The 18,787-nt window shown below is 37.6% G+C and overlaps 1 protein-coding gene across 1 annotated transcript in view; it reads left to right on the plus strand.

Annotated features, from left to right (window-relative positions):
- The window catches only part of ARHGEF38 (Rho guanine nucleotide exchange factor 38), a 148,999-nt gene that overhangs the window by 54,918 nt on the left and 75,294 nt on the right, over positions 1-18,787 (plus strand). Inside the window, exon 3 of the mRNA XM_059376838.1 lies at positions 15,517-15,640. Within this exon, the coding sequence (XP_059232821.1) occupies positions 15,517-15,640 (124 nt within the window). The remainder of the gene's footprint in view (positions 1-15,516; positions 15,641-18,787) is intronic.

Below are 18,787 nucleotides of genomic sequence, written 5' to 3' on the forward strand. Positions count from 1 at the left end.
TAAAAGTTCTGATTTTGTGCTCCACTGCTCCACCACTTGCTGGGAGCCGGCTCCTCCCCCCATAGTATATCTTCCCGTTGCTTTGGATTTACTTCTCTACATGTCCTACCTTTGAGAAAGTGGTTGATTTTCTGTTCCTCGAACTGCTGCTCTTCTCTTCTATATCCTGTTGAGTTTGTAGGTGTTTGGAATGGTTTGATAACTATCTAGCTCAACTCTTGCAACCTGATGTCATTTCAGTCTGCTACTCCTCCTCCATCTTGCCTCTTTCTCTCCTATTTGCCTTTCCTTTTGCCAACACTACGCTGTCTTGATTACTAAAGCTTAATAGTAAGTCTTGAAGTCAGGTAGTATCAGTCTTCCAATTTTGTTCCCTCATATATGTCCTGTACATATTTTGATAGATTTATAGCTAAGTGTTTCAATTTTTGGAGTGCTAATGCAAATGGTATTGTGTTTTTAATTTCAAATTCTACTTGTTCATTGCTAGTATACAAAAAACCATGGACTTTTGCATATTAACCCTATGTTCTGCAAACTTTTTGTTATCATTTTTAAGTTGCAGGAGGGGATTTTTTGTCGGTTCTTTTTGATTTTCTATATAGACAATCATGTCACCTGTGAGCAAAGACAGTTTTATTTCTTCCTGTCCAATCTGTGTACCTTTTATTTATTTAATTTTTTGTCATATTGCATTATTTAGAACTTTTTTATCAAGTTGAGGAAATTCTTCTCTGTTTCTAGTTATTGAGAATTATTATCATAAATGGGTATAGGGTTTTGTCAGATGCTTTTTCTATATCTACTGATATGACCATGTATTTTTTCTTTTTTAATTTGTTGAGTGGTGATGGCTAACATTAATTGATTTTTGAATGTTGAATCAGTCTTGTATATCTGAAATAAATCCCACTCAATCATGATGTATAATTCTTCATATACATTGTTGGATTCAATTTGCTAATATTTTGTGAAGGATTTTGGTATCTATATTCATGACAGATACTGGTCCACAGTTTTCTTTTTCTATAATATCATTGTCTGTTTTGGTTTCAGTTAATTCTGGCCTCATATAATTACCCAGCTACTATTCATGTGTCTGTTAACTTGCAAAATTTTCAGATTATATTCTGGGCCTCAAAAGTATTTTACCTTGGCACACTGACCATACATTTCTTAAATTTATTTTAAACTTAAATTATTTTAAATTTATGTTAAACTTACTTTCTAAAACTCTGTTTCCTCCATAAAAATTGCTCTGAACTAAGTGGGATTGAGATGTTGATTTCTCATAGACATGTCTCATTTATACAAATAGTCACCATATTCCATTCATAGTATATTCTATCATATCACATCAAAATCCAGTGCACATGTACTATACTTTTACAAGATATTACAACTGGGGAAACTGGGCAGAGGGGACACAGGACCTTCTGTGTATACACACAAAAATAAAAAAGGATTTTTTAATGCATATGAATCTACAATTATATTTTAAAATTAAAAGTTTAAAAATATAATGCCCTTATTTTCTTCTTCTCCTTCCTTTCTCTCTTTAACCACATGATGATATTTTTTTAAGATTTTATTTATTTATTTGACAGACAGATCACAAGTAGGCAGAGAGGAAGGCAGAGAGAGAGGAAGGGAAGCAGGCTCCCCACTGAACAGAGAGCCCAATGCAGGGCTTGATCCCAGGACCCTGAGATCATGGCCTGAGCCAAAGGCAAAGGCTTAACCCACTGAGCCACCCAGGCGCCCCCACATGATGCTTTTAAGTAAAAGTGTAATATTATATATGTAAGAACAAAATCGTTTCCTCTCTTATTTTTATTTTTGTCAAATTTTTCAATGAATCCTCTTTTTATTGTGGTTTCAGAAAGATAGAGACTGCATTTTTAGTGTAAGAACACACATTAGGTTGTTCAGAGGAACTCTATAGCATGTAATAATTTCCTGTGTATTGGGACACCTGGGTGGCTCAGTTAGTTGAGCATTTGACTCTTGGTTTCAGCTCAGGTCCTGATCTCAGGATAATGAGATTGAGCCTTATGTCATCTCCACACTCAACACAGAGTCCTCTGCAGAGTCTCTCTCCCTCCCCCTCCCCCTCTACCCCTTACCCACAGCCCTGCCTCCTGCTCACATGTGTGTGCTCTTTCCCTCTAAAATAAATAAATAAAACATTCAAAAAATAATAATAACTTCCTGCGTGTCTTGGCTCTCTCTCCTTCTATACTTGGAATACCAGAAGTCCTTCTAGATTGCGACACAAATGTAGGGGAAAGCCAGTAAATCCCTTTCTCACTTCAATGTCCTACTCAATCTGGTCTCTTCTCCCATATAGTTCAGCAGTTCCTGATGCCAAACTCCTTAGTCACAGGACTTCAGACTTCAGAGTGCAGAGATCAAAGCTAGGCTGATAATATGAAAACAAACGCTCCTCAGAAAGTCAGAATGCAGAGCATAAATAGGAATTCTATTCATTATATTAAATAAGAATATGAGAAAATCAGAGCAACTCACATTAACTATAATTGAGATGCTGGGACCAATGACTCAAAGAAATATGTTTGAATTTCTAATTCTTCTTCTTGCTGACATTTCTGAGCTAATGTACTTATTTTAAAATATTATACTCTTGGGGCACCTGGGAGGCTCAGGTCATGATCAAGTTCTGCATCAGGCTCCCTCCTCAGCAGAAAGCCTGCTTCTCTCTCTTCCTCTATTGCTCCCCCTCCTTGCACACTCTCTCTCCCTGTCAAATGAATAAATAAACCCTTTAAGAAAATTTAAAAATAATAAAATGCTATACTCTTACTGGACGTGTGCTTTAAATATCAATACACATATTCTTCAGTAAATTAAAAATACTGATTTTCATTGTTACTAAGATTACATCACAATGAAGAATCCCATGATCTATATAACCACACCTTTATGTTTTTTTAATCAGAGACTTAATTTTCACCCCCTTTGCAAAACTGTAACATTTATTACATAATCTGGGTCATTGTTTCACCATTATAAGGTCAGATACTTAAAGTCATATTAGAAAAGTAAAAAAAAAGTAGCGATCACTCTTTATTTACTTTTATTTTTTTTCTTTATTTACTTTTAAAACATTTACTAGTAAGGGCAGTTCTTGGGGCACCTGGCAGGTTCAGTACACAGTGTGTGCAACTCTTGGTTTCAAGGTTATGAGTTTAAGTCCCACATTAGTTGTAGAACTTACTTTAAAAACAATTTTTTAAAAATAAGGGCAATTCTTAAGTGCTGGAGAAGATTATAATTATGCAATGTTAAATTTAAACATAAAAATCATGCAAGTAAATGGTGCTGGCAACCACAAAGTGGCTGCATTAATATATAATATGTAACTGACCTCTTTCTCAAGTTACTGGCAGAGTCATCACCATGCATTTCCCCATTTTCCTTGGAAAGGACTTTTCTGTTTTGTCATCTTGGAAGGCATATTGTTTGCTGTCAGATTGGATTCAGATTTAGTTGGGTGTGGAACTGATATATCAATATTCTAGTATGTGAAAATTCTTTTCATGGGTAGGAAATCTCTTATCTTTGCTGGTTCAGAAAACCTCAGCTCAAAAATGAGGGATTTGTTTTTAATCCTTGTATTGTAGCTTTATGATGGAAGCTCTCCTCTGTGTTGTTACATTTATAAGCACCTCATAAACTCCACTTTGTGGCAATTTCAGTTTTCTCTAATTTTTATAATCTATATTCCAGATCAAAACCTGCTGGGCCAAGTGAGGAGATAAATGAATGCATTTTCCAGTTCAGTGCAGGGGTTGGTATGTCCAGAATTGAAAAAGGGAGAGAGAGAGAAAGAGAGGGAGAGAGAGAGGTGGTACCCAGATCTAGGAAAGTCATCCTTTAGCCTGTGTAACATGATCTTGTGCTCATCACCTCACTTCTCAGAACTGAGTTGCAGAAACCATTATTTTAATTTGCTTTTATTTGTGAAAATAAGCAACAATATTTTAGTGGCTGTAATTATTAGCATGATGTTATAAGCCTCTTGAATGAAATGCCAGAGATGATGGGGCAGCTTTACTCAGGCATGGATCAATATGGCTGTGCAAATCAGTACAGGGCCATAAATCTTGGACTCCAAAGACTAAATAGTGCTGGGCCAGAAAGAAAATACATATTGGGGAAAATTATATTTATTGATAAGCACTTATTTAAGACACTTTGAATACAGACCAGGTTGATGATTACATGAGTTAATTAATTAATTAATCCTAGACCACTTGGAATACATAAAGACCTGTGAACCTCATCCTTGCCATCAAAGACTAAGGGTCCCTAGTTAGAGATGACAAGACTCACAGCTATGAAATGATAATGTGTAATGCAAAGCAATAATTGATAAGTGCAGACAATGGGTGTTATTGGAGTTCACAGAAGGGACAGATCACTTTCAGACAGATTAACTAGGCCATATTTCATGAAGAATGTGGCATTTTAGTTGAATATGCAAATTAAAAGGTTAAGTGTCTATTGCATACAATGCCCTCCTCTGAGTTCTGCATGGGAAGAAATTTATGTCATAGTCCTGCCCTAGAAGAGTTTACAACCTGGTTCAAGAAAATAACTTATAAACACATAAGAAGCCAAATAACAATCAAAGATGTATTTCAAGAAATGATCACAACAGAAGGTGTTCCTGATTAGTTATGCTAATTAGTTATGCAGCAAACAATTGCTTTAGACATTAGCAGATGGAGGCACTCACTTTCCTGACCTCGTAACAACATTTGATAGAACCATTTCCTTTTCCTATATTCCAAGACTCCAGGTGCACCTGGTTTCCCCATACTATTCCAACTTTACTAAACACCAAAGTAGATCAAGGCTCAGCCTGTGACCCTCTTCCTTCTTTTGTTTACATTCACTCCGTTGAGGATCTGATCTGGTTTCATGCCTTTCAATTCCCTCTACCATGCTAATGGTTGACAAATGTTTATCTCCAGCCTAGACATTTTCCCTGAAAGCTTGCTCTGTTTATATCCAACTCCCAGTCAAATTTCTTTCTTTTTTTTTTTTTTAAGATTTTATTTTTTTATTTGACAGACAGAGATCACAAGTAGACAGAGAGGCAGGCAGAGAGAGAGAGAGGGAAGCAGGCTCCCTGCCATGCAGAAAGCCCGATGTGGGACCCGATCCCAGGACCCTGAGATCATGACCTGAGTCGAAGGCAGCAGCTGACCCCACTGAGCCACCCAGGCACCCCCCAGTCAAATTTCTATGTGATTGTCCAAAAGGCATCTCCAATTTAACATTAGTCCAAAGCTGAGCTCTCAAATTTCCTTTTAAAATGTGTTCTCTCTGTAGTCACTCTCACCTTAGTGGATGGCAGCTTGGGCAAAAATCCCTGGTATCATCCTTGACTTTTCTTTCTCTTAAACTCTATTTTGGATCTACCAGCAAATTCTATCAGCTCTGCCTTCAAAATTTTTGCAGAATTAGACCACTTTTCACCTCCTCCATCCTATCCACTCTGATTGAAGAACCCACCAATAACTACCTAGACTATTACACCTGCCTCAAGACCCATATCTCTTTTTTCCATCCTTGTCTCAATCAAGAAGCCAATGTAATTCTTCTAAAAATATCAGTCAGATCATTTCCCTTTTCGACTCAAAATCTTCCAATGGCTTCTCATCTCATTCTGATTAAACCTAATATTCTTACAATGTCCTACAAGGTCTTATGTAAGCTCATTTCCTCTAGCCCTGTCTATTCTTACATTCTGGCCATCTCTGTGTTCAGTGAACAAGCCAGGAACACTGTTGTTTCAAGCTCTTTGCTCTTACTGTTTTCTTTGCCTTGAAAGTCCTTCCCCTAGAAAACCTCATGGCTGGCTCCTTCACCTTCATCATGCCTTCACTCAGTAAAACATGCCTTGACCACCTCCCTCGGTCTTACACTGGATTCAATCAGAAGCAAATCCAGATAAAAAAGCATTTTAGAGCAAGTCATTTAATTGATAGATGATCTCCTGGAACAGCAGTAAAGGACTAAGGACGTGAAACAGAGAAGAAAAAGAACACAATGTAGATATATTCAGGAAGAGATTGCTTCTGAAACCCACTGGTGCTCACATCCCATTGGGAGCTCTCGGGCACTATAAAAAACACCCCTCAGAGCTGTGACATGTGAAGGTTATTGATCCACCAATTCCTGTTAGACATTGTTTGAGGGATGCTCCTGACAGTGTTCATTCCTGACACATTGGACTTCCTTTTATGTAGACAGAGTAGGAATCTGTGGTCTAAGAAAGCCTTTTAGATAGAGAGAGTAGCAGCAGGAAGCTCTTCAGTGTATATAGGAACATTTAGGACCAAGGGGATTTCCCAGCGCTGCAACTTCTCCCAAGTTCCCTATCTCTGCTTGATTTTATCCCTATATCATTTAACCCTATTTATACACCATATATTTTACATATTTATCTCATCTACTTGTGTCCTTTGTGAAGCATGGATTTTTGTCTCTTTGCTCACAGCTGTATCCCCAAGACCTAATACAGTGTCTGGAATATGAGCAGCAATAATTGCTTATTGATTGTTTATGAATGACATCAGGCTGTGTGAATGGTCTAGGAAGTCCTGGTGAAGGGATAGAATCTATATCAAATAAATACCAGTTAGGCAAATGGATGGTCAGGAGAGCAGTACAGGAGCCCCAAATTTGTAGGTCATCAGTTGTAAGTGAGGTGCATGTGGCAAGTGTGAGGACAAGCCATTCCTTTTGATTAGAGCAGTTGGTTCTTATAAAATAAAAATAACTGGAATAAGACAAGGTAGGTCTTAGCCAGATAAAACTGTCAGGCTGAGGAATTTGGGGTCTTTTCTGTAGTCAACTTGGACGAACTGAATGTTTTAAAGGAGGAGAGTTCATCATTATGTTACAAACCTTATTAAACTTACGTTCATGATAGACCAAAAGTAGCAAACAAGCTAATTTGGGCAACCAGGAAAAAAGATGAGTTTAGAAGCTTTTTCAGAGGCACAAAGTAGGACCTGATATGGAGTCACCAGGAAAAAAAAAAAAAAAGACTCAAAGAATGCTAGAGATAGTGGGGTGAAGCTATTGATATCTGAGGTCCAGGTGACACAGGAGTGAACTAGTCATGACCCTGGGATTTGGAATCTGGAATTTAGTGGTTCAGTTACTACATGGAGTGCCCAAACACCTGCCCTCTCTATTTTGACAATATAGCTTAAGTGTTTATCCCATGCTTTCTTTTTAGAATTTCTAAAGGGTCATAAGATTCACTGGATCTTTAGCTCAGAAGGGCTATTCCTAGTAGTACTTTTTGTCATCTGGGCATTTCATACAAAACTCTAAGTAGGAAAGAAGAGCAAATGTGAAGACCACTGCTAACCCCAAGTAACTTCCTTCCTGCCTGTCCCTGTGTCAAGGCAGATAAGAGAAACAAAGCCAGGGACCCTTGATCAACTATTTGCTTTTATCCAAGGATATCAGTAGAAGTTGACTTTTCTATTAGTAGTCAAAAAAAGTTTGGAAGGAACTTCTCAATCCTCTTCCTCTCTCAGAGGTCTCAGGAATTTCTTAAATGGGACCACAGTCTCTGGCCTGGCCTTGTCTATCCTCTGTGGGCTCTGCTTTTCCTCTTTCACAAGCTGAGTGAGATGTCTGTCTCAGAATCCCAACCTTACTTTTGCAAAGGGATTGACATCCCGAAAGAGGTCTGTCCACATTCTGTTTTCTGGCCTGGAATGTTTCTGGATAGTTATCGGCCAAGTTGGGCATTTAGCTGCAAAATTAGTTAAAAGACTTGCTATCTAGCTGTGATATTGATTCAATTTGTAGTTTGACTCAATTAGCCAGTTTAGAATCTAGCTTCACAGCAGGAAATCTTACACACACAAATCAGCAGTTTTGAGAAACCTGATGAAATAATGGCTAGTTTATCCTGAAAAGCTTTGTAATCCAGAAGCCAACTGTCTGAGTAAATGCCCTAGTAATTAGATAATTATCATAGCCCTGTGGTTGCCAGGGCCTTCTGCCAACATCCTCTTTTCTACTTGCTGCAATTTCTGTCTCACAAGCTTTTCCTTCTCAATTGCCTCACTAAAAAAATAAAACAAGACCTGGTTCTTTCCTCTCAGAATGTCCCCATTGGGTTTCCACTTCTTACAGGTTTCTATACCTTTTCAGGCTTCTTCCTTTCTCCTCATACTTTTTACAGTTATAGTGTTCTAGTCTTAATATTATTTGGCCTTTAGGCTCCAAGATTAATAATGGGACAAACTAATCTAGAGAACACACCTAGTTTTCCCCATAATGCTGTGCATGGAAATGCCTTCTAGAAGGGGTGGATGGGACCAGCGTTCTGTAAGACTGAACCAGACAATGTTCAAGTTGCTTTCCTCATTATGATTTCCTCAGTATGATTTCTAATTAAGGGCCCAATATTGGACCCTATGTTGAACCTAGATTTACTGCCCAACCACATCAAATAGAAACACTGAAATCTTTTCCAGAAACAGTTTCCAGAGAAGAATTTGATTGATGGAAATCACTATGATCTGCAAAATCTATGTTATTTATTGTCATTGCTCTTCTACAGTTGTGTGTGCATATAACTTTAAAGCTGTGTGATTTTGATCATCAAATTAGAAGCTGAAAAATATATTTCTAAATTGAGGTCAGGACAGTAATATCTAATTGAGGTCTTTTAATCCACAGTTATTAGAAGAAAAACAATGTTTGTAGTTGCTGCTAAAATTTGTCAAGACTTTCTAAAATCCTTAAGAAATATTAATAACTTTAGCTCCATAGTTATACTTATGAAATTTATCATATGGAAATAATCATGTGTGTAAACCAGGTTTTAGCCAGGAGAGCTGCTTATAATAGTGAAAATGACATTTCTATTTAGATTTCAAAGATTTAGTGACTGGTTAAATAGACTAAAGTATTTCTACATAATGTCGACATTAAAAATGGCGCAATTGAGGAAGATCAATGGCATTAAAAGATGTTCCTGTTACACTAAGTTTAAAAAGGCAAATTTTATTTTATTTAATTTATTTTTAAAGATTTTATTTTTTCTTTAAGATTTTATTTATTTATTTGACAGACAGAGATCACAAGTAGGCAGAGACGCAGGCAGAGAGAGAGGAGGAAGCAGGCTCCCTGCTGAGCAGAGAGCTCCATCCCAGGAACCTGGGATCATAACCTGAGCTGAAGGCAGAGGCTTTAACCCATTGAGCCACTCAGGTGCCCTAAGATTTTATTTTTATTTGGTTGAGAGAGAGAGCAAGAGAGAGCCTGAACAAGGGAAGGGGCAAAGGGTGGAAGAAGCAGACTCCCCGCTGAGCAGGAAGCCCAACCCAGGGTCAATTCCAGGACCCTGGCATCATGACCTGAGCCAGATGCTTAACTTATTGAGCCACGCAGGCACCTTTTAAAAAGGCAAATTTTAAAATATAATTTGAAATGTATAAGTCTTTTGTACAGATGTACACATTCAGAAAAAAACAACTTGACAGGACATACCTCAGAATATCCGTGGTTATTGCTATGTGGTAGGATTCTAGCTGTTTGTGTAGTCTTTAGTTTACTAATCTGCCCATCTTTAATTTTCTACAATGAACATGAACTACTTTCATGATAATAGTGTTTGATTTTTTTTTAAAGCAAGGATAGCAATATTTATATCAGACAGGATAGACTTTTTTTTTTAAAGATTTTATTTATTTATTTGACAGACAGAGATCACAAGTAGGCAGAGGCAGGCAGAGAGAGAGGGGGAAGCAGGCTCCCCGCTGAGCAGAGAGCCCGATGCGGGACTCAATGCCAGGATCCTGAGATCATGCCCTGAGCTGAAGTCAGCAGCTTAACCCACTGAGCCACCCAGGCGTCCCATGTTTGGTTTTTTTAAAAAGTTTGTTCCTAGACTTCTTTTCTTTTCTTTTTTTTAATTTTATTTATTTGTTGGACAGAGATCACAGTAGGCAGAGAGGCAGGCAGAGAGAGAGGAAGGGAAGCAGGCTCCCTGCTGAGCAGAGAGCCCGACATGGGGCTTGATCCCAGGACCCTGAAATTATGACCTGAGCCAAAGACAGAGGCATTAACCCAATGAGCCACCCAGGCGCCCCCTAGACTTCTTTTCAATGTTCTTTTTTTTTTTTTATGTGAACTTTTCCATCTTTTTTTTTTTAAATTTTTATTTTTTAATTTTTTATTTTTTATAAACATATATTTTTATCCCCAGGGGTACAGGTCTGTGAATCACCAGGTTTACACACTTCACAGCACTCACCAAATCACATACCCTCCCCAATGTCCATAATCTCAATGTTCACTTTTAAAGGTGTCCACGATTGGAAATCTGCTGACACCTTAAACTGTTTAGTTTTCTTCCTGTGACTGAGTTTTAGCTGAGTGTCCCAGGGATCATTAAACAGAAAACAATAAACAGGAATTTCCCAAGTGTAAACTAACAAGAAATTTGCTCTCTGTCAGCAAATTTTTCAGGTACGCTAATAGCCAAACGGAGTACAACAGTTTGTAGATAAAAATTAAGTAGAAAGTTATAAAATATCCCCTTAATGTGATATTCTTAACAAGGAAATTAGGTGACTTTTATTTTTTTTCTTCATAACACTTTTGATCTTTTACACTGTACTTGTTTTTCAGAGCCCAATAGAGTGATTACGAGGAATATTTATTGATGGCTTCCACAGAGTAAATATATCATTTGAATTATAGTGATTAGATTCTGTTTAAATGGTCAAAATTCCATTGGGTAACTAGGTATGGGCCAAGTAGTATATTAGATATGGTGGGGTATTCAAATAACTCACAAAGACAAATGTCCTGGAGGAGTTCACAGATTTGACATAGAGACAGATAAATTAATAAATATCTCTGGTATATATGGTGGGTTTCAATATCAGCATTGAGTCATACAAAGCAAGAGTCATGGAAGCAAAGAAGAGGTTAATTTTAATCAAGAGAGCAGGAACCTTTTCTTAAGAGGAAGTGAGATTTTAGGGCTAGAAATAAAGAAAAGTATATTTCCTATTGGTTACAGGTAACAAAATTCAAACTAGCTTAAATAAAAAGGCAATTTATTAGCTTCTGTAATAAGGATGTCTTGCTTTAGGCAAGCGAGATCCAGGCTTAGCCTTCCCTCTCTCTCTATCAACTTGATCACAGTCAAACTCCACAAAGATAACTGATAAAGACAGAAACTTACATACTTGAGGCATTATAAACCAGGCCCTTCTACTTCCCAAGAACCATTCATTAAAAATCAAGGAAGATTCTCATTGGTTCTGCTTGGGAACCTGCCCATCCTGAGCCAATGCCTGTGGCCAGCTAGGTAATATGCCTACCCTGTAGGGAACAGGGAAGGGGAGCAGAGCATCATGACTGACAATTCCACCAAATTAGGTAGAGTTGGGGAGCTGTGGCTTCCCCCAAAAAAGCAACAGAAAGGACAGAGAGATGGTCAAACCTATTAGATGAACACTGTCACTACCATCTTCATTTCAGACAGGTAGAACGTTGCAAGGTTTCATGAGGGCAAAGCCTTTGTGAGCACAAGAGCTCAGGCCAGGAAATAAATGCAGGAAAATGCAAGGAATGTTTTGAACACAGTGGGTGTAAGTTGCTTGTGGGGTACAAAGTAATTCTACCCCAGTGATTATAGTCTCTGAATTGATGAAATGTTGTAAGTCTGCTTTCCTTTACTTAGATATTTATACCTGGGGAGTTTTGCATGCACACAACTATAAATTCAACATTAATAAAGTATAATGAGAACTTGCCATTTGAAGTATATCTTGTGATGAATATGTTTGTGAAGCAAAGTATTAAGTTGCCACCAGAAACACTAATCTTTAATTTTTCTGTTTTGTACATTTGAATTATTATACATTGACTTTGCTTAGGATAATGTATATTTAGACTAAATATTTTTTCCAAAAAATAAAATTTTAATCCATTTAAAATATAACTCAGCTTAAGCTTTTAGAGCATTGCCTATTTCTAGTGAATGATTAATAAATAAATATAAATGCTTCTTTGAATTTATATCAATAATTATAAAGTCATCTACTAGTTTTAAAAGCCTATTTAGATCAGACATTTGTTTGTTCCTGGCAAAGCAGTGACTGAATGTGAATTTATTTTATGATTCACAGAATCCCCATAGGCCCATGGTGATACAGGCCAATTGATGTTTTAATCCTTTCTGTCCTTCAAAAAGAAATGAAATTAAATGCTATATTTTTGTTACTTAGTGTTTGCCACATTGAGCTAAGATTATAGATAGAATATAGAATTAAATCCTTGAAAAATGAATTTAAAATCTAAGATATGAAGGATTCTGACCTTGAGAAAGAAATTGTAGAAGTGACAACTTAGTGGAAAACTCAGGAATAAGCCAAAAATCCAGAGAGGGCAAAACATTCCATAAGTATTTGCTGGTAATGGACTAAAGTATAGGATTAAAGGGTCAATTTCTAGACCCAACTCTGTTCTGACTTCTTTATTTTGAGCATGGCACCTCTTTTCACATGAATTTTCTTATATTCAAACTCATTCATATCTTACAGAGAAGCTGTAATGACATGTGAAATAATAAATACAAAGGATTTAAACTTTTCAGAATAAAGTTTTCATAAAAAATTAAATAACAACAAGGTACACTGTATCAATTACATCTGATCTTTTATCATATAAAGCAAGCAAACTGGGAATGAAATTTTTATGTTAGAAGGATTCATTTCAAAATATGATTTTAAGAAAAATTCAGCTAGCACATCTAAAATGAACTGATCTGGAGCCACCTGGATGGCTCAGTCAGTTGAGCGTCCAGCTTTTGGTTTCTGCTCAGGCTGTGATCTCCAGGTCATGAGATCAGGTCCCATGTCAGACTCTATGCTCAGCATGGAGTCTTCTTAAGACTCTCTCTCACTGAGCACCTGGGTGGCTCAGTAGGTTAAGCCTCTGCCTTCGGCTCAGATCACAGGGTCCTGGGATCAAGCCCTGCATTGTACTCCCGGTTGGGCAGCTAGCCTTGTTCTCTCCCTCCCTCTAGCCCCCTCATGTTCTTTCTCTCCATAGATCAAGAAAATCTTAAAAAAAAAAAAAAAGACTCCCCCTCTGTTCCTCTCCCCAAAACCTGATTCATATACAATTTTTGGAAAACATATTTTGCGCTATGCAAATTTATCCCATTGCTATTTAATTAATACTCAATGCTCAATACTCAAAGCCATTCCTTAGAATAAATAATGTGTTAAATCAGTGGTACCCAGAAATATATGACATCTTTAGCTATTTAAAATTATCATTTAACAAAAAGAGTCATGTAACTATTATCTGCCCTTTGGATATTCTGTATAATATTAAATACATTTTGTAAAATAGAAACTGAAAGTCTTGAGTAGCTATAGATTTCAGGCAAAAGAATCATATATGCCCTATCCAATTAGAATAACTACTTAAAGGAACATTTCATGAGATACTTAGATACCTCAAGAGCTAATAATGATTGCAATGTAATGATACAGTATGGAGATTCAGATTATTTTAGAAGACATAAAATCTTTTTTAAATTTAAAATTTCAAATATACAATTAAATAATACTTAAAGTATTGAAATAAATCCATTACATAGAACCATGTGGAATTTGATTACAAATGAGGCTGGGGATGGAAGTTTTCTTGAGGACAAGACTGATGATAGGAAGGTAAGGAATTTCCCATGATGCTTGGAAGGAATGTGGATATCTAGATCATTTTGCATAAGAAATAATTGACATAGTCACCAAATTTTTTAAAAGGTGGAATGTGAAACAATGCTTCAAGTTTAATAACAGAATATCCTTATCAGAATAATATCTCTGTCTGGTATGGGGCAAAACAGCTAAGTCAAAATCAAAAAATGATGGGATAAAAAGATGAGCAACCTGCCTCCTTCCTCCCCTCCCCTTCACTCACCACAGACTTAGCTCACCCAAAGAGACAGATGTTGAGAGTATGAAGATGAAACTACAGTGTTCACTTTTGTCTCCAGAATTCCTCCACATCTACCTCTTCCCTTATGTCCCTTGTTCCCAATTCCCCTTCATTTCTTGGACTCCTTTTTTGATCCTTAGCTGAACCCCCTGTCCCTCTCACCCCTAAAATACTGACCTGGTTTGGAACAGGCAATTCTGCTTTCCACCTGTGAAGCTCTTCCATGACTTGAGTATTGATGACGTGATTATGTACCTATGACCCCACCTGCAGTAAACCATGGAGAAAGTCACCACTCCTATTCCCTGTGGTAGCCCAGTGGAGCCTGTACCAATCTGTTCATAAGCCAACTAGACACTATTTGATTATGAAAGGAGATTATACTTAAACTAGAGAAAGATTTAGAGTAAGATCCAGCAAAATCAGGGCACATACCTCATCAAATTCTATTTAGATAGTTTAGGATGGTTGGTCATCCCTCTACTAATCATCCAATGCCTAAGACAGAGTTGGGTTTCTATTACAATTCTTGATACATAGAAGGACCTCAGGAAATAGTTAATGAGGGAGAGATGGATGAATAAATAAAATATCATAAGCACCAGCTCTGAGATCCAGGAATATTATACTGGTTTTTGAGTGTGCGCATGAAGTTACAAAATCTGATGAATCTTTAATTAGTAGAACATGTTTGGTGAAATTTCCATTCACATTTCTTTTAAGAAAAAAGCAGGAAGCAACTCAGCACATCTACTTGTCATCACTTTTAGAACATCTGTGGTTTTAAACAGCTTTGAAAATAGTTACTTGCCTAGAGTAAGGTCTGACTTCTGCTGTATAAGCATTAAAGTGTTCTAAATTCATACACACTAGTACATACCCTCATAGATGGCAGTTAATAAAAGTACTGAATAGGTGGCTTAAATCTTCTTCATGCTCTGGTGGTGTTTTTTCTTTTGTTTTGTTTTGTTTGTTTGTTTGTTTAAGTGGCACAACCTATCTTTTTTTTTTTTTAAGATTTTATTTATTCATTTGACAGAAATCACAAGTAGGCAGAGAGGCAGGCCAAGAGAGAGGAAAGGAAGCAGGCTCCCCACTGAGCAGAGAGTCGGATGCGGGGCTCAATCCCAGGACCCTGGGACCATGATCTGAGCGGAAGGCAGAGGCTTTAATCCACTGAGCCACCCAGGTGCCCCCATGCTCTGGTTTTATAGGAATATGTATATGTATATTTGGGTCATTAAAACTTGGTCAAAATAAAGAAAAAGCAGAGGGAACAGATGCAACACCCCCCACACACACACTTTATTTGCATGAAAAACTGCACATTTACTCTAGAAATCCCAAATAAAAATGTTTACAGGAACGGTGGATGGAAGCAGCACGGTTTGGCATTTAAAATGCTTACTGTTTAGTGGGAGAAAACATCCTAAATACAGTGCGTCTCTCTCCATCAGCTGGTGCTCACTATTTGTGTTTCTTCAGATTGATCGGCTGGACGTGGATAGCTTGTTTAGCAACATTGAATCAGTGCATCAGATATCAGCCAAACTGCTGTCATTGCTGGAAGAGGCCACAACAGACGTGGAACCAGCCATGCAAGTAATCGGTATGTTTACTCTCTTCTCGAGTTCTACAGTACAACAGGAAATAATATTTTAATAACCTCCCTTTGCTTTGGTTTTATGTTTCTGACTCACCAAGCTTCCCAGGAGATGTATAAATGCTAAACCCATCTTCAGGCTCATTGTAATTACACAAACTCTGTATTTGTCTTCAAATGGATTTCTATCCATTTGCTGAGGTCCCACAGTAGCACTAAAGCATACAATTTGCTTTTTAATTTTCAATCTTTCAACCTCCTTGCCTTCCAGATGTTCTCTCATTTTGTTTTATGGCTAATGCTTACTCGATCCTTAAAGAATTAAACATTTAAATACTTTCATAGCTTTACCGATTTTAGTCCTTTTTCCTCTATATTACTTGCTTTCTAAATATATTTTTGCTCTCAATCACAGGATTAATTTCTTACTCTGGTGAGATTTTGGAAAAAAATACAAAGATACCATTGAGGAAGCATTGAGCCAAATTTTTATCCCCTCCATGTCTTGGAAATTGCAAAGGGAATACCATATTATAAGCTTTTTGAAGGCAGTTACCACATCGGAGATATCATATATATAGTGCCACAGAGGCTAAGACATCTTTAAACATTTTTGGTTATTTTCCTATTTCAGATATAGCATGCAGTGTATGTTCCCTACAAAAATATTAAAAACAAGTCAGGAGTACAACAGTAACATACCTCTTCAATGCCACCATCTTCCTGATAAGTAACCACCGTTATCAGTTTGATGTGGATCCTTTCTTTGAGACTTATATAGACACAAACACACTCACACCTTATGTCTTTACTCATTGTGGTTTTACTTGTTAAAGAAAATCAGAATTTTAAAAATGGAATTGATCTTATTTAGTTTTTATGGGAGACCCAAAGTTTAATAAGCCAGATTGATATTAGGTGAACCACCCTACTTGTAGTGTTTTATAGACCCAAAGGTCAGCTCACTCAAAAAGATTCTCTGACAGACAGGTTTAAATTTAACCATTACTTGTGACTGAATGTCCCTATTCTGTACTAAATGTTTGTGTTCCCCAAAAATTCATATGTTGGAGCCCTAACAGTAGGCTTACACCTAAATACCTCAGTGTAATGGTATTTGGGGATGAGGCTTTTGGGAGGTAATTTTGGTTTAGATGAAGTCATGAGGCAAGGAGAGGGTCCCCACAATGGGCTTAGCATAAGGAAAGAAAGAGAGACCAGAGCTCCCTCTCTCCCTCTTCACCATGTGAGGACACAACAAGAGGGTAACTATCTGTAAGCCCGGAAGGAGGTCCTTACTAGGAACTGAAGCAGCTGGCACCTTAATCTTGGATTTCTGAGACTCCAGAACTGTGAGAAATGTCTGTTGTTTAAAGCCTTCCTCTCCCCAATCTATGGTATTTTGTTATGGCAACCTGAGCTAACATAGTTTCTAATATGCTGTAAATGTATTTTCTGAAGGAAGGACTCTGTTCATTATTACTTTAGTGTGGATTGATTGACCATTCATTTATTAATTCACTCAATGAATAGTTATTAAGTAGCAGTGTATATAAAGCATTGTTGGGTATCAAAAGATGAAAGAGATCATCTCTGTCCTCCAAAAGTTTGCCATTGAAAAGTTCCCTGAGTTGAAGTTATTTGGGTAATACACAATCAGACTATTTTCTACACTACTGCAGAACTTCAGAGGATAAGAAGACTATTTCTAGATGGGGAATCACAGAAGGATCCTTGAAGATGTTACTTGGGCTTGGAGTTACAGTCTAGATTTCAACAAGTGGGGTCCAGGTCTGGACCAGGTCTGGAAGACTAAGCAGAAGCAACAGCATAAACAAAAGCATGGACAGCAAATGCCAAAAGCCAAGCATGTTTAGGAAATGGCGAGAGATCAAGCCAAGCAAGAGTGAAGGATGAATCTGAAGCAAAAGTGAATCAGAAATGAATCTTAGGAGCACCTGGATGGCTCAGTTGGTTAAGCCTCTGGCTCTTGGTTTCAACACAGTTCATGATCTCATGGATGGTGAGATCAAGCCCCACTGGCTCTGTGCTCAGTGGGGAGTCTGCTTGAAGATTCTCTCCCTCTACCCCTCCTCCTATTTGCACATATGAGCGCATGCGCTCTCTCTAAATAAGTCTTTAGAAAGGAAAAGAAATTAATCTGCAAGTGCAGAATAGAGACAGACTACACTTGGAATCAAATTTGGAATTTACTCTGCAGGTACTGAGGAAAAATTGAAAGATTTTTCAGCAAGGGTGTGATGAGACATACGAGTTTCTGGAGAAAGAACATGATGGTAAGTAGGAAGAGAATGGCATGAAGGAAAAAAATGAGTCCTAGACTAGTAAATATGTTGTTATAAATAATGTGCAGGCGTGTGGTAGCAAGCATCTAGGCTATGGAGGATAAAATGAGAATAAAAAAGGGGGGTCAGATTCAAGAGAAATGTCGAATGAAGCATAAACAAGATTTAGGGGTTGGTTACTTGTGCTAAAGTCAAAGACAATTCCAGCTTTAAGGAGGCAAGTGTCCTAATTTACCTAGAAATCCTGGTTTTAGCCAATTGTTCTAGCATTTGTCCTGGAATGTCTCCTTTTTAAGGAGGATCATGACTAATCATTGTACTACAAGAGATTTGGTGAGACCTCTACATTGTACTCCATTTCTAACTGGTCTCTTCTAATAGAATATAAGAGGCAGGTATATGTGACAGAGTTCTTTCTGTAACACACGGTAAACTCTGAAAGACAGCCCATCCCTCCTTTCCCAACCTTTTGAAGTACAGCACACATTGCACTCACTGATAAAAAGATGACATTTGGACGTGAAGCTTAACTAACTGCTTCCTGTTCTGGCGGTGCTGGGAGATGTGTCTGAGGCTACAGATTCTGCTGTCCACTGGGGATAGCAGTGACTATGTCCGGGCCCATGATGGGTGGCCCATGCCAAGACCTGTGAGAGGCACAAAGCCCCCAGGATACTAGTCAGTGGGTTTTAGTAGGACCTATAGGGAATTAAAGATTAGATGTAAGCAAAATTCCTGTGAGAGGTAGAAGATTTGCAGTCCTGCTACAGAGTATCTAGATGTCGTTGCTACAAGTTTGGTAATTTATCTTATGATATAAATCCCTAACTTTTTAATGATCTGGTTA

Source organism: Mustela nigripes, chromosome 1, assembly GCF_022355385.1.
Source record: "Mustela nigripes isolate SB6536 chromosome 1, MUSNIG.SB6536, whole genome shotgun sequence".
Lineage (NCBI taxonomy): Eukaryota > Metazoa > Chordata > Mammalia > Carnivora > Mustelidae > Mustela > Mustela nigripes.